Genomic DNA, 24,338 nt, shown 5'->3' on the forward strand with positions numbered 1-24,338 from the left:
GAATGCATTGCTGAACCAAGGTGGAAGGAAATCGAATATCAGGGAAGAAAAACAGGCCAGCGGAGGCCCCTGCGTGCACGGCACGAATCCTGCCAGGCAGGCTTTTAGATTTGCACTTGTGATCTGGTGAACCATGGGGCGTGGGGCTTGGTGCTTTGCCTTGATATGCAGGTTTATCACTCTGCCTTTTAAGTAAGAAAAGCAGGTACATGAGGAAGGGGGTGTTCCATGGGGACTGGGGGAATAAGGGAAGACTTCCCAGAGGAGGGGCAATGAAGAGTGGAGGCAGCGGGGAGGGTGACATATCTGCAGTTTTGCCCCTGGGCATTTATTTATTTATTTAGGCAGCCCTGGGGTTTCTTTTGTTTGTTTTTGTCAGTCCTGGGACTTGAACTCTGGGTCTGGGTGCTGTCCCTCGCTCTTCAGCTCAAGGCTAGCACTCAGCACCACTTTTTCTGTTTATGTGCTGCTGAGGAATCAAACCCTGAGCCTCATACATGCAAGGCAAGCGCTCTACCACTGAGCCACCTTCCCAGCCCTGAACTCGGGGTTTGATCTCAGGGTCTTGTATTTGCTGGGCAGGCACACTCGCTGTGGAGCCATACCTCCTGCCTCCTTTTTTGTGCTCTGTGTGTGTGTGTGTGTGTGTGTGTGTGTGTGTGTGTGTGTGTGTGTGTGCGCGCGCGCGCGCGTGCTGGCACTAGGGCTTGGTGATACCCCCAGGCCTGGGTACCACCCCTATTCTTTTTCCCAAGGCTGGCACTCTACCACTTGAGCCACAGCTCCACTTCCAGCTTTTTGTGGTTAATTGCAGATGACAATCTCTTGGACTTTTCCTGGCTGGGCTGGCTTCAAGCCATGATCCTCAGGTCTCAGCCTCCTGAGTGGCTAGGATGACAGAGCCACACCAGTCAGGCTCTGTGCTGGATATTTTTGAGATCAGATCTCCCTTGGCAGCCAAGCACCTGCCTGCACCACAATCCACCTTTTTCGGGCTCCCCATAGTAGGTAGGATACAGGCTTGTGCTACCACACTGGGATCTCAGTAGAGATGGTAATCTCACAAGCTTTTCCTGCCTAGCTGCCCTTGAACTTTAATCCCCCCCCCCACCTCAGCCTTACTTGTAGCTGAGATTACAGGTGTGAGTCACTGGATACATTTCATGTGTCCATGGTGCTCTGGGAGGGACAGGCCCAGGTGATGTCCCGGGAAAAGCGGGCACCATGCCTTTGCCAGGGCTCTGTGGGGTTCTGCTTCCCAGACCTGCGCTCTGCACCACCTGCCGCAGGCTGAGCCCCGGCAGCTTCCTGGCCACTGCTCTCAGGCTCTTGGCTATGACCCTCAGCCCCAGCTCAAGCACCCTCCTCTGGAAAGGGGCCCTTCTCCTTGCCCTGTGTCCCTCTGAGCCCTGGCCAGCCCCTGGCATAGCACAGAACCCAAAGCACTGCAACATCAGACTCGGCCTGGTGATGAACTCAGAATGACTGTCCTGTCCCCAGCAGGGCGCTGGCACCGGGGCACCATGCACGCCAAAGGCTGTCCTGTGTGGCGCTGCCCTGGGACTGCACTGGAGGCTCGATCTTGGGCCAAACCCTGTGTCCTGAGCTTCTGTGTGCACCTATGCACATGAGGGCGGCAGCGCCATCTAGTGGACACCTGTGAGCACGACTGCTCAGCATGGTAATGATTGTTACTATTCAAGAGAACGTACCAGGCACCAGTAATACAGTGTATATGCCTCAAAGCATGGATGGCTGTGTGCGTGGGTGCCCGTGGTTCACCCCTGGATACTCAGGAGGCTGAGATCAGAAGATTACTGTTTGAAGCCAGCCTAGGCAGGAAACTCTGTGACCCTCTTTAACTACCAAAAAAGTCAGACATGGAGCTGTGGCTTTGGTTGTAGAGTGCCTTGAGTTCAAGCCCTGGTAATGACCCACCCCCCAGAAAAATGGATGGAAGGGTAAGTGGATAGATGGATGGACAGAGGGACAGATGGATGGGTGGACCAGTCCATGAGGGAGGGGACGAGTATAGGGGTGTTGCAGGTCTGGCTCCAAATGCGTCTGCAGCAGAAGACACTGGAAAGCCACGGTGGAATCTGCTGAGTGGCGGTGGACAGTGATCCTGCAGACACCAGGGCCGCCGGCCGCCACACTGACCCCTATGCCTCTCCGCAGGTGAATGTCTCAGCCCCAGCCGCGGCAGCTCGGCCAAACGGAAGAAGAAGCAGCGGCGGAACCGCACGACGTTCAACAGCAGCCAGCTGCAGGCGCTGGAGCGTGTGTTCGAGCGCACACACTACCCCGACGCCTTCGTGCGTGAGGAGCTGGCCCGGCGCGTCAACCTCAGCGAGGCCCGCGTCCAGGTGAGCGCCGCCCATCCAGGGTCACCTGTGGGAGCCTGTGCCCTGCCAGGCCGCCGCCATTCACCCAGGTTGTGAAAAAGCAGGAGTGCTGAAGTTCGAAGCCCAGCCTGGCTACAAACTAGCTGTGTGATCTGGGGCAGGTTACTTTACCTTTCTGTGTTCAGGTTCCTCCCTGCAGTAAATACCCAGTCCTTCACAGGGAGGTTTTTGGCTTTGGTTTTTTTGTTTTTTTGTCGGTCATGGGGCTTGAACTCTGGGCCTGGGTGCTGTCCCTCAGCTCTTCAGCTCAAGGTGAGCGCTCTACCACTTGAGCTACAGCACCACTTCCGGTTTTCTGTTGGTTTATTGGAGATAGGAGTCTCACGGTCTTTCCTGCCCGGGCTGGCTTTGAACCACGATCCTCAGATCTCAGCCTCCTGAGTAGCTAGGATTACAGGCGTGAGCCACCAGCGCCCGGCTTGGCTTTGGTTTTTGCCAGTACTAGGACTTGAATGCAAGGCCTGGGTGCTGTCCCTTAGCTTTTTCATTAAGGCTGGTTAGGTCTCTACTACAGAGACATTCTTTCCACTTCCACCTTTTTACTGGTTCATTGGAGGTAAGAGTTTTATGGACTTTCCTGCCCAGGCTGGCTTGGAACCTTGCTCCTCAGCCTCTTGAGTAGTTAGGATTACAGGTGTGAGGTCCTGGTCAGAGCACATGGCTCAAGCCTGTCTGTAATCCTAGCTACCTGAGAGTTGGAGAACCAGGAATCATTTTTCAAAACCAGCCAGGGGCAGAACAGTTTGAGAGACTCCATCTCAACCAGTGGCTGGTTAGGCAGCACACACCTGTTATCCCTAGCTAGGTGGTGAAGCACAAATAGAATCACAATCGAGGCTCCCCTGGGCAAAAAGCAAGACCTTACCTCAAAAATGACCAACGCGAAAACCAGGCTGGAGGCATGGCTCAGGTTGGTAGCGTGCTGAACTTGCAAACACCAGGCCTTGAGTTTGATCCCCAGTTCCACCAGAAGTATTTTTGTGAAATGCCCCAGTGTCTAGCACAAAGACTTTTCCCAAGCAGTGTTCTCTGGTTTTAGGCCCAGGGTTAGTGCAGGGCCGGGACCCCCCCTCCCCTTCCCAGTCTGGCTGAGCCCGGCTCACCACACCTGCCGCTCTAGGTCTGGTTCCAGAACCGCAGGGCCAAGTTCCGCCGGAATGAACGTGCCATGCTGGCCAACCGCTCTGCCTCGCTGCTCAAATCCTACAGCCAGGAGGCCGCCATCGAGCAGCCCGTGGCGCCCCGGCCCACCGGCCTGAGTCCCGATTACCTCTCCTGGCCAGCGTCGTCCCCCTACAGGTGAGCGGGGAGCGCGCGCGATGGAGAGGCGGTGAGTGGACAGGGGCGGGGGTCTGGGGCAGGGGCGGGGCCCAGTGCTGGGCGGGGCCAGGGGGAACAGGGGCGGGGGCTGGGCCCAGTGCTGGGCGGGGCCGGGGCTACAGGGGCGGGGTCTAGGGCAGGGGCGGGGCCCAGTGCTGGGCGGGGCCGGGTACAGGGGCGGGGCCTGGGGCAGGGGCGGGGCAAGTGCTGGGCGGGGCCTGGGTGGAGGGTGTCAGCACCCATGGGGATGTTCCCAAGGCCCTCATCCGCCCTCCAGGCGAGGGCCTCACATTCTAGCTGAGAAGGCACCCAAGTGGCCAGGCAGAAAGGAAGGCGGTGATGCAGAGAAGATGGGGGGAGCCCCCAAATCACAACCCCAGGGGTGCAGCGCCCCCCCCAGGGCTGCAGGAAGCAGTGTGGTGGGCTTGTGAGAACTCAGTCATTCTTGCAAGCATCTCCCCGGCCCTGCTCTTACCTGGACAGGTGTGTTCATCCCACCTACGCCACCTACGTCCTGCAGGCAGGCGAGGAGCGTGGGAGGGCGGCAGGCTCTGTTCTCAGGAGGACCGCAGTCCAGCCAGGAAAGCCAGCAAATAAAAGGGGGGAGGGGTGCCCAGGGCTGGCAGCTCACGCCTGTAATCCTGGCTACCCAAGAGTCTAGGATCTGAGCACCAGTACGAAGTCAGCCCGCAGGCAGAGAAGTCGATGACGTTTTTATCTCCAGCCAGCCACCAAAGGGCCAAAAATGGAGCTGTGGCTCCAGGGATTGAGCACCAGTCTTGACCAAAATAGCAAAAGGAGAACAAGAGGCCCTGAGTTCAAGCCTCAGTGCCAGCACAGAAAGAGGGAGGGGTCCTTTGAGCCAGCATCACTCCGGTTGCTTCCGATCCCGGCCCCCTCCCCCCCCTGCAGCCCCGCTGGGGGCTCAAGTGGGATATGGACCATCAGAGACAGCCAGGCAGCCATAGTCCTGTTTGTATCATCCCCAGCTCTGTGCCGCCCTACAGCCCTGGGGGCTCGGGCCCGGCCACCCCGGGGGCCAGCATGGCCAGCAGCATCGCCAGCCTGCGTCTCAAAGCCAAGGAATTCAGCCTGCACCACAGCCAGGTGCCCACGGTGAACTGACAGCCAGCTTGCCGGGACCAGCGCTGCCTCCCCAGCCTGAGGACGGCAGAGAAGAGGGAGACATGCACCGGGCGTGGCTGGCTCCAGCCCCTGTGCCCAGAACAGGCTGTCCAGGCTCTCCTGGCCCTTGTCACCAGCCCAGCCTCCTGAGGCTTGTGGGGCCCGGACATCTAGGCAACGAGATGGTTGTCTGTGACCCCTGAGGGTCTGGACCGGAAGATGGCACAGGAGCCCACTGAGGACCCCACTCACTTTGTGTGTTAAGGCCACGAAGCTTTTGTCTTGAAGAAATAAAACCTTAAAAAAAAAAAGCCTCAGAGAGAGCTGGGCACCAGTGGCTCACGCCTGTCATCCTAGCGACTCAGGAGGCTGAGATCTGAGGATTGTGGTCTGAAGCCAGCCTGGGCAGGGAAGCCCACGAGACTCTTATCTCCAGTTAATTACGGAAAAAGCCAGAAGTGGAGCTATGGCTCAAGTGGTAGAGCGCTAGCCTTGAGCATAAAAGCTCAGGGATGGCGCCCAGGCTTTGAGTTCCAGCCCCAGGACTGGCACCAAAACAATAATTATAAATAAAAAAATAAAAATAATCTCACAGGCTGTGGTGACAGAAATGGAGATGGGGCTAGGACTGGGGGAGGGGGGGGGTCTAACCAGCCTCTAGGAGCTCCTTGGGCCCTGGGCCTGGCTCACTGACAGCCTGGAGGGCCTGCTGCCTCCCACACCTGTGTAGGTTTTCCAGTAGAATCCCCTGTGAGCCCCCCAAGCCTGGAGTGGGGAGCGGGCAGGCGTCAGGATGTGTGACTGCATTCCCGGACACCAGCCGCTGCTGAGGGGTCCCAGAGGCCTCTGCAGGCTCAGGCCGGCCCTGCTGAGGGGCGGCCCACCAGCGAAGTCCCAGGCCTTTCTGCTGCATTTGACCTTTCTGCTGGTGCCATGAAGAACTCCAGTGCAGTGCAGAGATGGGAGTCCCCGTGTGGGAGCTTCTTAGTTAGGGCCTAGGAATGCCAACTTTAGAAGCAGCCCAGGGTCCTGTTCCCACGGCGGCGCTGGTTCAGCCTTGGGGCTGCCAGGCTGTCAATGCAACTTCCTCCCCCCCCCCCCACCCCCATGCTCTTGAGAAAATAAACCGGCTAATTGTTCACATATGTGGCCACCGTCTCTACCAGACAGAAAATATCCAAACATGGCCATTGGGGTGGGAGCTCCGGCTGCAGGCTGTGTGGGCAGCGTCCTGGGCACCTGGCCCGGGGTGTTGCTTTTCCATCGGGTCAAGGTACCCACGGCCTCTGCTCAGGCCTGGAGAGCTAGGACACTTCTCTCTGCTGCCGTGGGCTCATTTGGCCAAGGGAGCCTGGGAAAGGGCCTGGTGTGTCCGCCTTTATTCTTACAGCAAACCGGTCTCAAGACACGCTCGGGAAAGTTAAAACTAGAGAAACAAGCCAGGCACTGGTGGCTCACACCTGTAGTCCTAGCTATGTAGAGCTGAGGATTTGGGTTCGAAGCCAGCCCAGGCAGAAAAGTCTGTGAGATTCCTATGTCCAATTAATTCCAAAAAAAAGCTGGGAGTGGAAGCTGTGGTTCAAGTGGTAGAGCACCAGCTTTGAACAAGAGTCAAGTGACAGGTGAGGTCCTGAGTTTAAGCCCCAGTACTGGCATCAAAAAAACACAGCACAGGGCTGGGAAGGCGGCTCAGTGGTAGAGCGCTTGCCTTGCATGCCTGAGGCCCTGGGTTCGATTCCCCAGCACCACATAAACAAAAAGAAAAAAGCCGGAATTGGCGCTATGGCTCAAGTGGTAGAGCACTAGCCTTGAGCTGAAGAGCCGAGGGACAGCGCCCAGGCCCCGAGTTCAGGCCCTATAACCAACCAAAAACCAAACAAACAATAAAACAAAACAAAACAAAACCCTAAATCTCCTGCAGACAATAGTGACTCACACTCAGGAGGCTGAGATCTGTAGGATGGAGGTGTAACAGTCGGACAAGGCAGAAAACTCCATCTCCATAAGAATAATCAGGAGTAGCTCAAGTGGTATTGTGCGAGCCCTGTAAGCAAGGCAAGCCACCTCCAAGGCTCTGAGTTCAAATTCCAATCGGTTTAAAAAAAGGGGGGGGGGCTGGGAAGGTGGCTCAGTGGTAGAGCGCTTGCCTTGCATGCCTAAGGCCCTGGGTTCGATTCCTCAGCACCACATAAGCAAAAAGAAAAAAGCCAGAAGTGGCTCTGTGGCTCAAGTGGTAGAGCGCTAGCCTCGAGCTGAAGAGCTGAGGGACAGCGCCCAGGCCCAGAGTTCAGGCCCCACTACCGGACCCAAAAAACAAAAACAAAAACAAAAACAAACCACCACCCACAATGGTGCTTCTCGTTCCTGTACTTCCGCTACCCACGCCTAGGGGGCGATGCAGAGTCACTGTCTCACCCACGCTGAATTCCTGGGGTCACCACAGACCACCCTGGCCCGTTCCCTCCCTCCCACCGTGGTCTCCCAGCCTGATCCAGACTCCTTTTGAAAGACAACGAAGCAAGCACACCCCAAGCCACCTGCAGAGATCACAGTGTGAAAATGGCTCTGGTGTTTGGCAAATGTCCCAACAGCTGGGAGAAAGGCGCACATTCTGGCTGTTGGTTCAAATACTCTGAGAAACCGGCTAAGAGGAGAAGCGCAGTGTGCAGAGGTCTAGCACAGGTGCCAACGTGTAAGGAACCGCTGGGCAGTTTCCTTTTGGTATGCTTGAACTCAGCGCCAGGGCACTTTCCTTTTGACTTTCTCCACTCAAAGTTGATACCCTACCACTAAAGCCACAGCTCCAGCTCCAGCATTTTGATGGCCAATTGGAAATAAGAAACTCATGGACTTTCCTGTGTCGGTTGGCTTCAAACTATGATCCTGGGATCTCAGCCTCCTGAGTAGTAGCTAGGATGGTGCTGGGCTTACAGGCGTGTTTTCTCCCAGGGAGAAAACAGGAGATCACAGGATCCATTCTAACTTTCCTCTGCACATCCCCATCGCTCAGGGCCAGCGTCAAGCCCCCTGGAGAACCTGGCATCACAGACTATAGCCCCTGCTCCCCAACAGGAGCTCCAAGGGCTGAAGTTTACCTCCCCAGTAGGTGAGCAAGGGGTGATGCGCCTGGGGGCTGAGGGAGGGGATTCCATCATCCCAGCTTGTGAGGTTGCCATGGCAACGGATGCCTGCGCCAGGTACCAGTCAGGTTCTGAGCAGGGTGCATGCAACACCCCCTCCACCCCCCCACCCCGCCAAGCCTCATCTTCACCAGGAGAGAAGAGTCAAAAGTACATGAACACAGGCCAAGTTTGCCCCTAGGTGGTCCCAGCTCTAAGCTGCTTCCACCCCCAGGCCTTCATCCACCTCAGCCCAGAGATCCCTGCAAGTCCCCTCCTCTTCCTCTCAGATCTTACTTTCTCGTGTAAAAAGCACATCTCCCTTACGAATTTTCAAAGGGATTCAGTGGGGGAAAATATAAACACTATATCCAACCCAGTGTTCTGCAAAAAGCACTGGAAATAAGCTTCCTGGATTTTGTTGTTGTTTTGTACCTCACACACATACCCCGCGCTCCAAATTGGCTTCTGCAGACTAAGAACATAGGCATCCTGCTGCCACCAGGGGGCAGTGCTGCCCAGTGCCAGCTCCACACACAGCCCAGCCAGACTTTCTAGTCTGCAGAGACACAGCCGCCACGTGTTCTGGGGACAGAGCGGCACTGGGGCTAAGAGAGGAACAGATATTTCAGAGCCCGGGAGTGCCAGGTCACAGCACAGATCCTGCACTTCCAGAGCCTCCGTGTCCCTCTTACAGGCGCCCAGAAACTGCTGCTTTTGTGAACTGTGACCCCCCTCTCTACATCACCTTTCTAATAACAAGAGAAGAAAAAACATTTTTTTTAAGGCTTATTGAGTTCAAAGCAGTCTGGAACAGTTGTTCTGAAAACATCAACAGTCCACATCTCAAACCCAAAAACAAACAAACAAACAAAGAAGAAACTGCTTTTGTGGCTGAGGATGGTGGCTCATGCCTATAACCCTAGCTTCTCCCAAACATAGAGATCTGGAGGGTCGCAGTTCCAGGCCCATCCAGGCAAAAAGCCTGTGAGATTCCCATCTCCACAAATAAGCTGGGCGTGGTAGTTCACGCCTGTCATCCAAGCTATGCAGGAAGCTGTAGATGGGAGGATTGTAGTCTGAGGCCAGTCTCATTCAAGCACGTGAAATATTGTTAGGAAAAAAGAAAACCCTAAAGCAATAAAAAGCGAAGGGGTGTAGTTTAAGTGGTAGAGCTCCTGCCTAAGCAAGTATGAGGCCCAGAGTTCAAACCTCAGAGTAGAACAAAATCCCCCAAAAGTGTTTTTGGCTAAAAGCATCAACTCCTTAGTTTGGCCCCATAAATTAACTAACAGCAGGGGAGCCTGGCCTGGCCTCCCTGCCTTCGTTCTGGATCTGCCTCCAGCACCGCACTGGTGGATAACATCTTTATAACCGGGAACAGAAACCGCTTCAGGGGGAGGGGCAGCAGGGCCTGGCAGGATGACCACTTCCCAGAGAGGGCAGTCACCTGTGAGGAGGAGGAAGCGGCGGGGCAGCGGCCTCAGGGGACCCTGTGTGCGATCCCCTCTGAACCCCTAGAACTGGGACAGTGATCTGCTGGATCACACTTTGCAAATCTCCCTTTCCCCACCTCCAATCTGCCTGAAGCCAGTGCCTAGAGCCTGAGGAGAAGCTCACTTTGCTTCTTCTGGTGACATGTGGACACAGACCCGGCCCCATAGTTTGACCTCTGGCCCCAGACTCCGGGCTACATCCCTGGCTCTAAAAATGAATCTGCCATGGCTCACACCCGCCGTCCTAGCGACTCAGGAGACTAAGCTCTGAGGATCCCCAGTTTGAAGTCAGCTTGGGCAGAAAAGATTATTGTCTTGAATTAACCAGCGAAAAGCTAGCTGTAGAGCTGTGGCCCAAGTAGTAGAGTCAGCCTTGGGCAAAAAAAAGCCAAGCAAGAGCTGGAGGCCCTGAGTTCAAGTCCCAGGACTGGCAGGGGAGAACACACATACACACACAGACAAAAATCTGCTAACAGCAGCCCGGGGTGTTGGAGGCCCGGTGAGGGGTGAGGAGGGAAGCCTGGCGGGGGATGGAGCAGGATCGGAGCATTCAGGGTCTGCCCAGCAGCAGTGCCGGTCCGGAACGCCCCCTGCTGGAGGCCGGCGTGCTGCAGCAGCCTGCGGTGGTGCAAACTTAGAAGCTGCATCAGCAAGTCGCCCCCAAAGGCCCGGTGGACAGGAGGAAGGCAAAGCCCAGGAGGCAGAGGTAATCAGATACTGTGATTTAATGATTCAGCATGGGAGGGGGTCCTCAGGACACCCCCAAGCATGCACCCTCCCCCACGGGGACAGACATGGCCATTTCTCACCTCTGCTGCTCATTTTTTTCTCTCTGTCAGTCATGAGGCTTGAACTCTGGGCCTGGGCGCTGTCCCTCAGCTCTTCAGCTCAAGGCGAGCGCTTTACCACTTGAGCCACAGGACCACTTCCAGTTTTCTTGTGTCTCATTGGAGATAAGAGTCTCACGGACTTTCCTGCCTGGAGCTGGCTTTGAACCGTGCTCCTCAGATCTCAGCCTCTTGAGTAGCTAGGATGAGAGGTGTGAGCCACCAGCGCCTGGCTCTGCTGCTCAGTTTAGTGGCTGGTTCCTCACAGCCTTGGGTCCTGGCTGACAGTCAGTCCTTCCCTCCCACACGGAGCCCAAGAAGAGGACCTGGAGGATTGGGGACCAAAGGACCAGAAGGACCCATGGGGAGCACAAGCCACAGGTCCGCCCATCTCAGGAGCCTCCTCCATAAAAGAGCCCGCAAACTCCCTTGCTGACCCCGTCCCATCTCCAGAGGTGGGACTAACACAGGGGCTGGGCTTGGTGATGCATACCTGTAATCCCAGCTCTCGGGAGGCTGAGGCAGGGGGGTGAGTTTGAAGCCAGCCTGGGCTGCACAGCTAGATCCTGCCTCAATAACAAACCAAATAAAAACCAGAACCACATGGCCTCTTGACAGGGTGGGCCAGAATCTCTGGTGGGTCTGAGACATGTGGATTAGATGAGAGTTGAGCTAAAGAACCCTAAACAGAGTCTTCCGCCCTTGCTTTTCTGTGAAGGACAGACAGGAAATGATGACTTCGGTGCAGTTATTGGAGCTGAAGGGTTTATTTTGTGAGTGCGGTACTGGGCTTAAACTCAGGGCCTGGGCACTGTCCTTCAGTTGCTTTACTCTGCTCAAGGCTGGTGCTCTATGACTTGATCCATAGTTCCACTTCCAGCCTTTTGCTGGTTAATTAGAAATAAGTTTCTGGGACTCTCCTGCCTGGGATGCTCCTCCAATTTCAGCCTCCTGAGTGGCTGGGATTACAGGCGTGAGCCACCAGTGCTGGTCCAGTAGAAGGGTTTTCTATTCATCTTGAGAAATGGTCTCTTAAGTAGTTTCCAGTCAGCCACTTGACTTCAGTCTCCAAAGGGCTCAGAAATACATATACATGCTGTCTGAACACGTGTGTGTGCAGACACACACATACACATGTACACACACAGGCACACACAGAGTGGTCAGCCAGGAAAGCAGGCCAGGCCTGAGCCATCCCAAGAGCTCCTTGGTGTCTGGAAGCGACTCTGGGCCCTCAGGGACAGCCCTGTCCGCTGGGGTCACAGGCGGCGGGCTGCCTCCCAGAGGATCTGCAGGGCCATGGAGACGCAGGGCAGCTGGGCCAGCGTGTAGGCCACAGAGCGGATGGGCGCCCGCAGCTTGCCCAGGTAGGCGATGGTGTGCACCACGCGGCCCATGAAGAAGCCAAGGAAGTGCAGCCAGGCGGCCAGGGGTGACGGCCCCAGGAAACAGTAGACCAGGCCCAGGAAGAGGAAGGGGTAGATAGTCTCCATGTCGTTCCGGTGAGCTCTAGGGGACAGAGAGGGGTGCGGTCAGTTGCATCAAGTCTCCTGATGCTGTGAGGATGGCTAGGGCTCTGCCTGGGGGCCCCCCAACCTACGGGGAGGGGACCACTTATTCAGGTCTAGGAAAAGGAAGTACTTGAGAGCAGAGAACGGTGAAGCCTTGCTTCTGATGCAGGCACCTGTGATCATGGAGCACCAGCAGCGGGCTTTGCATTTGTGCCAGTTCTGGGGCTTGAACTCAGGACTCTTTTCTTTCTTTTTTGGTGGGTCACAGGGCTTGAACTCTGGGCCTGGGCACTGTCCCTCAGCTCTTCAGCTCAAGGCAAGCACTCTGCCACTTTATCCACAGCACTACTTCCTGTTTTCTAGTGGTTTATTGGAGATGAGAATCTCATGAGCCGGGCGCTGGTGGCTCACGCCTGTCATCCTAGCTACTCAGGAGGCTGAGATCTGAGGATCTCAGTTCAAAGCCAGCCCAGGCAGGAAACTCTGTGAGACTCTTATCTCCAATGAACCACCAGAAAACTGGAAGTGGTGAAGTGGCGCTGTGGCTCAAGTGGTAGAGCGCTAGCCTTGAGCTGAAGAGCTGAGGGACAGCACCCAGGCCCAGAGTTCAATAAATAAATAAATTAATAAATAAAAATAAAAGTCTCACAGACTTTCCTTTCCTTCCCCAGGCTGTCTCTGAATTGCAATTCTCAGATCTCAGCCTCCTGAGTAGCTGGGATTACAGGCGTGAGCCACCGGTGCCTGGCTGGCCTTGGGTTTTCTTACCGTGGTGGAGGGACAGCTGGGGGACTCCAGTGTGCGGGGGTTCTTCAGGAGTGGCGTTGCAGAGATCTGAGCTGACGCAGCAGGCTGAGCCTCCGTGTCCCTCTGCCCCAAAGTCTAAGCAACAGAGGGCTGATCAACCAGCCTCCACCTGCTGGGACGGGCCAGGGCCCAGCCTGCCAAGCCCTTCCTTCCTGCTCCTTGTTTTGTTTAAAGATGCCAAGTGTGTGTGGGGGAGCGGGGGGCAGCTGAGTATAAGCTTGTTGTAAATAAATGACCAAGAAAGCAAGCTCTCCCCACTAGTTGTTGAAATTCCCCCACAATTTCCATGAGCCTGGGGACAGTCTGTGCTCTGCGAACCAGACACCGAGCCGCGGCCTACGCCACGGATGGCTGCCTTCCATAGTGAAATCAACAAACCCAGCTGAGCCTCGCCCTCCCCCAAGGACAGGCCTCAGCCAGGCTGCGGACAGTCACTAGCAATGCACGCCACTGAGGGACTTTGTCTGCCTGCCACAGGTAAGGTGTGTGTGTGTGTGTGTGTGTGTGTGTGTGTGTGTGTGTGTGTGTGTGTGTGTGTGTCTGCGCGTGCGCACATGACAATCCTGGGGCTTAAATTCAGGGCCGAACACTACCCCTGGCCTTTTGGGTCAAGGCTAGTGCTCTACCACTTGAGCCACAGCTCCACTCCTGGGTTTCTTCTGTAAGTTTATTTTATTTATTTAGTTAGTTAGTTATTTGTCGGTGGTGGGGCTTGAACTCTGGGCTGGGCGCTGTCCCTCAGCTCTTCAGCTCAAGGCTAGCGCTCTACCACTTGAGCTACAGCACCACTTCCAGCTTTTTCTGCTTATGTGGTACTGAGGAATTGAACCCAGGGCCTTGTGCATGGGAGGCAAGCACTCTACCACTGAGCCACCTTCCCAGCCCCCCACTCCTGGCTTTCTGGTGGTTCATTGGAGATAAAGAGTCTCACGGACTTTCCTGCCTGGGCTGGCTTTGATTTGAACCATGGTCCTCAGATCTCAGTCTCCTGTGTAAGTAGGATTAAAGGTGTGAGCCACTGGTGCCCAGCTGACAAGATGAGTCTTAAGCAAGGGTCTCAGCATGCAACAAGAGTGAAAGAAAGAGTGGGCAGAGCAGAGTAGGGCTTAAAGCACCTGAGCCCCAGTTCTGTGAGGCTCTGCAGCGTGATTGGGGCATTGGCAATCAGGGAAGGGGGCGTTAGTACCAGACTGAATGGTGAGGAGCCAGACAAATAAAGGAAGAGCTTTTCACTGAGCAGCTCACCCATGCAAAGGTCCTGGGGTAGAAACACCAGAATTGTGAGCCACGTGCTCCAGTGTGCAGGCGTTGTGGTGCAGGTGAAGGAAACAGAAGTCAACCCCCGCCCCTCCCCCCTACAGTGGGGTCCAGGTCTCTTTTGGGGTCTGCAGCTGCCACTCTTGTTTTTCTAAGACCAAGATGATAGATCATCCTTCTCTTTGGTCCTGAACTTTGACCCCATGGCCCAGTCATGGGGCCTCAGCTGGCTGCAGGGAGGCCTGAGGCTTCTCCAGTTCAAGGCCTGAGGGGATCCTGGGATACAGACCTCCAGGAAGGTAAAGGGGAATCCAAGGTGATTCCTCAAATAGCTAGTTCCGTTCATGACTCCTCTGGAGTCACTGAAGGAAAAGAATACCATGGTTCAAAGGCAGCCTGGGCAGAAAAGCCCATGGGAGACTTGGCTCCAACTAACCACATTAAAAAAAAAAGAAGAAGAAGCCGGGCTGGGAAGGTGGCTCAGAGGTAGAGCGCTTGCCTTGCATGCCTGAGGCCCTGGGTTCGATTCCTCAGCACCACATAAGCAAAAAGAAAAAAGCCGGAAGTGGTGCTGTGGCTCAAGTGGTAGAGCGCTAGTCTTGAGCTGAAGAGCTGAGGGACAGCGCCCAGACCCAGAGTTCAGACCCCATGACTGGACCCAAAGAAATAAAATAAAAAAAGAAGCCAGGTGCTGCTGGCTCACATCTGTAATCCTGTTCAGGAGGCTGAGATCTGAGGATCAAGGTTCAAAGCCAGCTTAGGCAGAAAGTCTGTGAGACTCTTATCCCCAATCAACCACCAGAAAACCAGAAGTGGAGCGGAGGCTCAAAGTGGTTGATCGCCAGCCTTGAGCAAAAAAGCTCAGGAACAGCACCTAGGCCTGAAGGTCAAGTCCCAGGACTGGCAAAACTAAAGCTAAAACTAAGCAAATCTATTGTCACAGCCCTACGTGAATCAGCAGCCGGGCACTGGAGGCTCACAGCTGTATCCTGCCACCTCCTTTGCAGAAAGGTCTGCAAGACTCTATCTCCAAACTAACCAGCAAAAAGCCAGACTGGAGGCGTGGCTCACATGGCAGAGCACCAGCTGTGAGTTGAGTGTGAGGCCCTGACTCAAGCCTTGGTACATGTTCCCGCACCCAATAAAGCTGAGAGAATCGCAGAATACACTGCAAGGCCAATTACAGAGCAGGGAAGGGAAAGAAGTTGGGGACACCGGGGTGCTGAGAAGGAATGAGGGGCTGGGCAGGCGCTGGGGTGTGGAGGCTGGTCACTCCCCAGCTCCAGCAGCTTCTTAGAAGATGCCATAGAGGCTGGCCAACTGGAGGCCAGGGCTCTGCTATGGACTTCCTGCCCGTGTGTGTGTGTGTGTGTGTGTGTGTGTGTGTGTGTGTGTGTGTGTGTGTGTGTGTGCTATGGACTTCCTGCCCGTGTGTGTGTGTGTGTGTGTGTGTGTGTGTGTGTGTGTGTGTGTGTGTGTGTCTGGTGCCAGGCATGGGAAGCCCCAGGGAAATCAGGATGTTGCCAAAACAAAACACCTTCCCCTCTCTCTGACCCCACTTCCAGGATTTAAAAGAAAAAAAAAAATAATAAATTACAGACCCGGATGGAGTCACGTCCTCGGGAGACGCTTGGGTGCAATGTGTCATTCCAATGAAAAGTGTGTTTAAGGGAGAAGCCACCCAGAGCCAGCTCCCACTAGACCGGACTTGCATGGCTTCCTGCCTCACCCGGCCTGCCCGGGGCCTTCCAGAGACATTGTGACACTGGAAACAACAAGTGACAGCAGGGGGGAAACGCCACCGGTGCCACCCCAGGCCCAGGGCCGCGCTAACCCCCGCCCCACCTGTTTGGCCCACTTCTGCAGCCCCTCGGCTCTCTAGCCAGCTGGGCCGTGCCCTTGAGCTCAGGGAAGGCCAGCTGCCCTGGGGCACAGGCAGAGGGTAGGGTAAAATCACCCCAGTAGAGGCCCGGGTCCTGTGAGTAGCCAGGCCTGACACTCTCTTGCAGTGATCTGACACAGCTCACTGGCATGAGCTGGGGGATTCTGACCCATGGCTTGCTTCTTCCTCTATGGACCTCAGCGCCCTCCTCAGGGTGGTATTGGGATAGCACCAGTGCAGTTCTTAAATTCATTCCCCCTAGTGTGGTGGCTCATGCCTGTCATCCTAGCTACTCAGGAGGCTTGAGATCTGAGGATCACAGTTCAAAGCCAGCCTGGGCAGGAAAGTCCATGAGATGCTTATCTCCAATTAACCAGCAAAAACCTGGAAGTGGGAACTGTTATTTAAATGGTAAGAGCACCAGCCTTGAACAAAATAGCCAAGCAAGAGTGTGAAGCCCTACTGGGCGCTGGTGGCTCACACCAGTAATCCTAGTTACTCGGGAGGCTGAGATCTGAGGATTGAGGTTCAAAGCCAGCCTGGGCAGGAAACTCCTAGAGACTTTTATCTTCAAAAAACTCCAGAAATGGGCTGGGAAGATGGCTCAGTGGTAGTAGTGCTTGCCTTGCATGCCTGAGGCCCTGGGTTCGATTCCTCAGCACCACATAAGAAAAAAGCCGGAAGTGGCGCTGTGGCTCAAGTGGTAGAGCACTAGCCTTGAGCTGAAGAGCTGAGGGACAGCGCCCAGGCCCAGAGTTCAGGCCCCACTACCGGACCCAAAAAAAAAAAAAAAAAAAAAAAAAACTCCAGAAAGCCAGAAGTGGTGCTGTGGCTCAAGTGGTAGAGCATTTGCCTTGAGCTGAAGAGCTAAGGGACAGCGCCCAGGCCCAGAGTTCAAGCCCCATGACTGACCAAAAAAAGTGTGAAGCCCTGAGTTGAAGTCCAGTACCTGCATCAAAAAAACAAAAACAAAAACAAAACAGGCAAGAAAAACCCCAAATAAACAAACAAACCCTTCCCTTTCATGCTAGCGCCAGGCCAGGCCTGGTCCAGCTGTGAGTGCCAATTTCACTGAGAGTGGTTGAACTCAGCTGCCCAGACCAAATAAACCAGAGGTTTGGGGTCCCCGGCTCTGCTGTGTCACTCAAGAGCCCTGAGGCCCTGGAAAAGTCTTTCTCCAGCTCTGGGGTGGAGTTCATCACCTACAAAGTCATCCTGCGGGGTGAGATGATGTCCCAGGGACCAGCATTTTGGGGGCCCAAATCTATTTGGACAAAGCAGCTTCCTCAGGCTGAGGCTATGGGCTCCAAACAGACATTTTTCAAAGGAGGAGTGAGGATTCCTTCCTGGGCTGTGTGGGGAGGGGTTTCACCCCTCGTGAACTTCCCACACAGACTTTGGTCAATGCACAGGAAGAAGGTAGCTTGGCTCATGTGTGTGTGTGTCTGTGTGTGTGTCTGTGTGTGTGTGTGTGTGTCTGCAGGTACTGAGGCTTGTGTGTGTGTGTGTGTGTGTGTGTGTGTGTGCAGGTACTGAGGCTTGCTCTCAGGGCCTAGGTGCTGTCTCTTAGTGTTTTTTGCTTAAGGCTAGAGCTCTACCACTCAGGCCACAGCTCTACTTCCAGATTTTTCATTATTTGGTGGTTAACTGGAGATCAGAGTCTCAGGGACTTTCCTGTGCGGGTCAGTGTTGAACTGCAGTCCTCAGCTCTGCACCTTCTGAATGGCTAGGATTACAGACGTGACCACCAGTTCCCGCCCTTCTTGCAGTTCTGTGCCCTCAACTTTCCATGCTGGTCTGTGAAGTCAGGTGACAGAAGAGCCCAGGAGGCTGGGTATACCCCACCCCTGTACCTACTAGGTACCCCGTGAGTCCTCCCTGCGTGGACATCAAGAGTGTTCGGTGAGATCTTTGTAAAATGAAGCACATTGAGAGGAGACGGGTTACTGGGGTGAGAAATGATATACTGTGGCTGGAAATATCTCAGCCCCACACAGGTCTGTCGTCTCTTGTGGGCCTGGAAGGAGCCAAAACGCACTGTTGGTGGCTGCAGTGGAGGGGTTGGGGCGGCTACGTCTCTTGCCCACCATCTTCCAGAAACCAGGGCCAGGGCGGAGGCAGCCACAAACGTTACCTCTGGGGGGAGGGAGTTGGGAAAGGCTTTCTGTTTGCAAAAGCACAGTGAGCGCTTGGCACATAGGAGCTGCTCACACATACAAGGCGCATAGTAGGTGTTTGTGCATAGTAGGTGCTTGTTAAATATACTATCTGGGGACATGGATGGTGGAGGAGTGCAGCTCAAGCTAAGCCACATATACTGAGGGTAGGTTAGAAGGGGCTGGAAGCCAGGTGCCAATGGTTTATATCTGTTGTTCTAGCTACCCAGGAGGCTAAGATCTGAGGATCCTGGTTCGAAGCCAGCCTGAGCAGACAAATCTGAGCGCCTCCAATTAACCAGCAAATAAAAAGCCAGAGATGGAGCTGTGGCTCAAATGGTAGAGTGCCAGCCTTGAGCAAACATGCAGACACGTGTATGTGTGCATACACACACACACACACACACACACACACACACACACACACACACACACACACAGAAGAGGTTGGATTGCATGAAGCTTCACTCCCTATGACACATCACTGTAACTTTTTCAGCCGCAAGTTTGTATATTATTGTGGATGGTTAAGACAAACATAAGGAAAACCCCACAGCCTTCCTTTTCAGAAGAGATTTTTCTGTTATTAAAGCGACAGTGTCCCACCCTTGTCTGCCAGTGACGCACACACAGGACGTGTTGAGAACTGTGTGGCAGGTTTGCCTCATGCCTCACCCCTGCACAGCTTCCCATCCTCCACCCCCCAAACCTGACAACTGTCCCTGAGAGCACCCCCTCCTCCTGCTGCCGGCTGGAAAACCACAGCAGGAACGGCCAAGACTGGCAGACCGAGCCCAGTTATGGAAAGAACAAGCAGGGGTCGGGGGCCGGCCCAAGCATGGGGGGCGTGGCTCACATAGCAGCCAAGGAGGCCCTGGGTTCAAACCCCAGTATTGCCCTTCCAATCACATTCGTATTTAGCCTCTGAAGAACTCTGCACAGCCAGTAAAAACTTTCTGTGTATGTTGAGGGTGGAATTGGGGCTTCGTACATGTTAGAAAAGTGTCTGCCACAAAGCCACACCACCAGTTCTCAGCTATTTTTTTAAGACGTGTGTGTGTGTGTGTGTGTGTGTGTGTGTGTGTGTGTGTGTGTGTGTGTGTGTGTGTGTTTGTGTTCCAGTCCTAGGGCTTGAACTCTGGACTTGGGTGTTATTGTGCTCAATGCTAGCATTTTAACACTTAAGCCACAGCTCCACTTCCAACTTTTTGGTGGTTCATTGGAGATGAGTGTGGTCACAGACGTTCCTGCTCAGGCTGGCTTCAAGCCTCGATCTTCAGATTCCAGCCTCCTGAGTAGCTGGGATGACAGGTGAGAGCTACCAGCAGCCAGCTAAGAAAAACTGTTTTTGATTGTCTGCGGAATGGTGGACATATGAAAAGATGTTTGACTTCCCTCAGAATAAATAATAAAAGAAACACAAGCCAGCAGCCCAGCGCCAGTGGCTCCCACCTGTCATCCTAGCTACTCAGAAGGCTGAGATCTGAGGATCACGGTTCAAAGTCAGCCCAGGCAGGAAAGTCTGTGAGACTCTTATTCCCAATAAACCACTCAGAAAACTGGAAGTGGCGCTGTGGCTCAAGTGGTAGAGCGCTTGCCTTGAGCTGAAGAGCTGAGGGACAGCGCCCAGGCCCAGAGTTCAAGCCCCATGACTGACAAAAAAACAAAAACAAAAACAAAACCACAAGCCAGGTACGGTGATAGACTCAGGAGGCTGAAGCAGCCTGGGCTCCATCAGTAATAAACAATAAATTTCATACCACCAGCTTGGGCTACATAATCTCTCCATCCACAATGCTCTCACAAAAAAAATAAAATAAAAATCTGGGCACTGGTGCCTCAAGTCTGTAATCCAAGCTACTTCAGAGGCTGGGATCTGCGGCAATTAATCAGTAAAAAGCTGGAAGTGGAGTTGTGGCTAAAGTGGTAGAATACTAACCTTGAGTGAAAAAGCTCAGGGACATCATCCAGGCCCTGAGTTCAAGTCCCAGTGCTGACACCAAAAAAAAAAAAAGCAAAAACAAAGGATGGAGAGGAGAAAGAAATCTAAAGCTCTGCTGGCAATGATGCGCCAGAAATATGACCACACGCTGAGCTGGCCAGGATGTGGACAAACAGTTCAGCGTCTCCTGGGGGGGATAGACTTGTGCGTGGGGGTTGGGGTGATAGTTCTGCATCCTGTGCACACGTACACGATGGATGGCAGCGGTGCCGCTGTGGTCTATCCACAACGGAGAGGCCCGGAGCGCAGCTGGGGCCGACCGCTCATCAGAGCAACAGGGGAAATTCAACAGCCCCAGTGCCCTGTGGCGGGAATGAAGTGTCTGTGCTCCGGCAGCAATGGGTGTGGGTGAGCCCTTCTCTGTCTGGATGCACAGGGCCTTGCGGGGAGGGGGGGGAGGAGGGGGGGACAGGAGGCCCAAGACACTGGTCCCAGCAAGGGCCCTGCACCCTTGTCCTGGCTAGAACTTGGAGTTGGAGGCAGGAGGGAAACCGGCTTTTCACCCAATTCCCTTTGCCAACTTTGTGATTCTGAGTCACGAGCACATTGTGCTTTTCCAAGACCAACGCAATGAATAAATTAAAACAATCTGAGGCATTGGGCCCTGAGACCCTCGGCTGTTCCCTGCCCCCTAGAATCCCTCCACGTTCAGAAGACAGGGCCAGTTTCCGGTCAAGAGCAACCTTCCAGTACTTGCCTGAGGCACCGTTCTACATCCGGGTCACTGCGGCAGAACTGAGGGCCTCCGTGTCTCAGGGCGTCCTCGGGGTTGGCAAAAGCCTGAAACACATCAGCCAGGGGTTACTGTTGGTGAGAGGGGCCCTGAGGTGCAGGCTCTATTTGAAGATCACAGTTCACAGTGGCTGATCCCCAGGGCAGCCTCTCCCCAATTTAGCCCATGTTGATGAGCCTCCTCAACTCTGCCTGGTGCTGATCTCACAGTGCAAATGCTCAGTCCCGCCGGCTCTGAGGAAGTGCTGGTTTGAGGTGGGAATTGCCTGGGAATTGCTCAGTAGTTTGCCAGGGAGAGCTCCTGCCGGGGCTGTGCACCAGGAAGCCCCGAGGGCCCCCTGGGGACAGAGGTCAGGGCAGCCCTGCCCGCATAGAGATGAGAACCCCCAGGCCACAATTCCTCCCCAACAATCACCCTGGCTTTTGCCTCAGCACAGGGGCTGCCTTTAGAGTCCACAGGGCTGCTGGCCTGAGGCTGAACCTGAGTCTAGTTGTTGGCCGGGCTGGGTGGACAGCTGCAGGGGAAGGGCCCACGCCTCGGGTCGCACAACCAGGAAGGGACCAGAAGCCGCACCTGCTTATGTCAGTTTCAGAGACGGAGAACCGGACCACGATTTGTGGGGTGCTTAAGCACTGACCTCGGGCCCTGCTGAGGGGGCTTATGGAGGGGGACACGGAACTCACACTTACCCAAGGTCGCACCCAAGTCTGGAGGGTGGAAAAGCCAGAGATCTGCCCCGCGGGTCCCCAGCCTCTCCCCGCACTGCTACTGAGTGCGGGAGCAGAAGCGGGAGGAGGCGTGACTGACGCCAGGAGCCCCCCAGGGAATCAAGGACAAAGCCAGGTGCTGGGGGCTTACACCCGTAATCCTAGCTACTCAGGAGACTGGGATTCTGAGTGAGGATCACAGTTCAAAACCAGCTAGGGCAGATAAGGCCACAAGACTCTTATCTTCAATTAACCACTGAAAAAGTAAAAGCGGAGCTGTGGCTCAAGTGGTAGAGCACCAGCCTTGAGCAGAAAAAGCGACAGGATAGCACCAGGCACTGGCACAGGCTGTGGGCTCAGGAACTGGACAACTTGGGTTCAAAGCACACTGTGGGACCTGTATAAATTCCCCTCTGCAAACCCACGGGAACCTGGCTCCTTTCTTTCCACTCCTGCTCCCCGCTCAGGGCTGAGCTGGGACCCCTGCTCTGTACCCACATACCAGGTCAGGCCAAAGTGGGAGATTCAGAAGTGGCCTCCAGGCATGCTGTCCTGGGCACTGCCCAACCCAAAATCTTGCCCATACCTGGCTGAGCCAGGCTTGCACGCAAGAGCCCCACCCCAGGGCCCACGTGCAGTTTACGGATGGGGGCTCCTCTATTCAAATCCCCGGGGAGGGCAGAGCACAGGTGGCCTGGGGCCTCTCTGCCTCCAGCGTGCTCGGCAGACAGCCTGGAGTGTGGCCGGGGGCTGTGCATCCACCCTGGCTCAGTCTTGGCCTCTTCACTGTTGTTTGGGTTCAGAGCCTGGAGTGGGGAGAGGGTGTCCTCTCTCCCCCTCCTCCCCCCCCTGTTCTGCCCCCCAAAGGGGCCTGTACCCAGCCCTGGCCCCTGAGGCTGTCTGGCTTTCGGAGCAGCATCTGCTGGGAGCTGGGAATTTCCACTGGGAGATTTCCTCCGCTTTCTTCTCCACCCAGATCTTGAATCTCCCTGCCGGGACTGGGCAGATCAGTGCTCAAGTTCTGTGCTTCCCAGAAGCCCTGCAGGACCACCCAAATCTGCAGGCATCCCAGACATAACCTGGAGGCCCGGGCAGTGAGTGCCGGGCTAGGCTCTTAGACCCAAGGTGCTTGGAGCTTGGTCCCAAGCCAGTGAGGAAGCTCCAAGCAGCTGGGGCCTTGTTTCCTGCGGTTCCCTGGCTTTCTGCAGAGCCCCTGCTTCCCCCGCACCAGGGGCCGGGAAGCACCACCTACCTTCTTCCTCAGCCTCACTTGGCCGGTGATGACGGCCACCACGTACATCTTGATGACCAGCAGCGTGCTGCAGAGCATGAAGGCGGGGAGCACGGGGTCCGCGGCCACCATCACCGCCATGGTCAGGCAGCTCTGCGCAGCGGGACTGTGAGTGTGACTGGGCAGGAGAGGGAAGGAGAAGGAGGAGAGGCGGGCCCAGCCTTGACTACAGTCCACACCCACCTCCTCCCCGCCCACCAGGGCTTGCCAGGCCCTCCCCCCCCCCAATCCTGGAACAACTGGAACCCATCAACTTCTGCCCCCACGTGCTCTGAGGAAAAATGATCTCTGGGGGGGGGGGCTCCCCACTCAGACCTGGCCCCAAACAGCAGCTCCCTCTCCAATTCTTCAGGGGTGAGGGGCTTTTCCTACTGCTCAGGACTCTCAGATATTTATAACATCATCGGGGCCACCCAAAATGATCAATACAGGCAAAGAAGCTGAGGGAGGTTCATGAGAACCTACTAGAACCCACCAGAATCTCTCAGAACCACATGTGTCTGTCCCATCATGTATCAGAGGATTTCTACAAAGGCTGGACATTTGATTCCTGAGGTCAGACTGCTCAGCCCCTGTCCCCTCTTCGGTCGTGGGGCTGTGCCTCACCTCTGCAGTGTCGCAGGCTGGGCAGCTGGCTGGGGCTTGAACTCGGGGCCTGGGCACTGTCCAGGAACTTCTTTTGCTCAAGGCTAGCGCTCTACCACTTGAGCCACAGTGCTACTTCCAGCTTTTTCTGTGTATGTGGTGCTGAGGAATCGATCCCAGGGCTTCATGCATCTGAGGCAAGCACTCTACCACTAAGCCACCTTCCCAGTCCATTTCTGGAAATTTCTTAGAGCCCCACCTTGTCCCACTGTCTTCTTTGGAGTCTCTACAGCTCTGGAGATGCTTTCTTGGCGAGTGGCTTGATGGTTTCCTACCAGACCTTCCTGTCATCACAGTACACGTGGGCAAGGGGGGGACTGGCTGTCTTCGAACCACTTTCTGGGGCTCTTGGTAGGACTGGGGGTTCAGGCAGAGACCTGGTATGAGGGTCTTGCTCACTCCCTTTCCTCAGGACTTTAGGGGGTGTCTGGGGAGAAGAGAGAAGAGGACAGAAAACTCAGTCTTCCACACCTGTGCCAGTCTCCACCAAAACCATTCCTGGAACAGCACCTGCTCAGAGGGACGGCAGCAGTGTCCAGCCTGACACGGTTCCTGAGATCAAAGTGAGACAAAGTTGGCCCTCAGCAGCTGCTGTGTGGTCCTACAGGAGGAGTTGCCCTCTCTGGTCGTTTCTTAGCCCTGGAGTAATCAGGTGCTCCCGGCATCTGCTGTGGGAGCTGAAAGGAGCCGGGACACTGCCAAGTTGTCCCTATTAATGGCTTGGCACACCACAGGGACTCCGTCAGGGTGAGACTCAGCTTCCTCTCAATCATCATGAGCCAGGCACTGGTAGCTCACACCTGTAATTCTAGCTATTTAGGAAGCTGAGATCTGAGGATCAGGGTTCAAAGCTAGTCCAAGGCAGAAAAGTCCACGGGATTCTGATCTCCAATTAACCAGCAAAAAGAAGCCGGAAGTGGAGCTATGTGTGGCTCAAGTGTTAGAGCACTAGCCTTGAGTGAAAAAGATAGGGACAGTGCCCAGGCCCTGAGTTCAAGCCTAGGCAACGCCCCTCCCCAAGGCATTATGGTCCCCACATGGCTGGATTATTAGGA

At 55.1% G+C, this 24,338-nt stretch overlaps 2 protein-coding genes across 2 annotated transcripts in view; one reads left to right on the forward strand and one right to left on the reverse strand.

The window, feature by feature from the left end:
- Positions 1-5,678, forward strand: part of Prrx2 (paired related homeobox 2) — a 56,247-nt gene extending 50,569 nt beyond the window's left edge. Inside the window, exons 2-4 of the mRNA XM_070014822.1 lie at positions 2,179-2,366; positions 3,526-3,704; positions 4,715-5,678. Of these exons, the coding sequence (XP_069870923.1) occupies positions 2,179-2,366; positions 3,526-3,704; positions 4,715-4,850 (503 nt within the window). The 3' untranslated portion in view covers positions 4,851-5,678. The remainder of the gene's footprint in view (positions 1-2,178; positions 2,367-3,525; positions 3,705-4,714) is intronic.
- Positions 5,679-11,040: 5,362 nt separating this feature from the next.
- On the reverse strand, positions 11,041-22,757 carry Ptges (prostaglandin E synthase). Its single transcript, XM_070014823.1, has 3 exons — positions 22,600-22,757; positions 20,605-20,687; positions 11,041-11,801 (listed from the first exon to the last, which is right to left on the reverse strand). Exons 1-3 carry the CDS (start codon positions 22,717-22,719, stop codon positions 11,552-11,554), a joined length of 453 nt encoding a protein of 150 aa, XP_069870924.1. The 5' UTR covers positions 22,720-22,757; the 3' UTR covers positions 11,041-11,551.
- Positions 22,758-24,338: the final 1,581 nt, after the last annotated feature.

The sequence above is a fragment of the Dipodomys merriami genome, unplaced genomic scaffold (assembly GCF_024711535.1).
Source record: "Dipodomys merriami isolate MVZ:Mamm:240054 unplaced genomic scaffold, mDipMer1.0.p SCAF_11, whole genome shotgun sequence".
In the NCBI taxonomy this organism is placed as follows: domain Eukaryota; kingdom Metazoa; phylum Chordata; class Mammalia; order Rodentia; family Heteromyidae; genus Dipodomys; species Dipodomys merriami.

What these genes read in the sequence shown, in the direction of transcription:
- Ptges (XM_070014823.1), bottom strand. Translation starts at nt 22,719, where the DNA reads ATGGCGGTGATGGTGGCCGCGGACCCCGTGCTCCCCGCCTTCATGCTC. An exon ending in AAGTGAGGCTGAGGAAGAAG is followed by an intron (nt 20,688 to 22,599) that starts GTAGGTGGTGCT and finishes GATGTGTTTCAG; the next exon opens with GCTTTTGCCAACCCCGAGGA. An exon ending in GATGTAGAACGGTGCCTCAG is followed by an intron (nt 11,802 to 20,604) that starts GCAAGTACTGGA and finishes TCTGTCCCCTAG; the next exon opens with AGCTCACCGGAACGACATGG.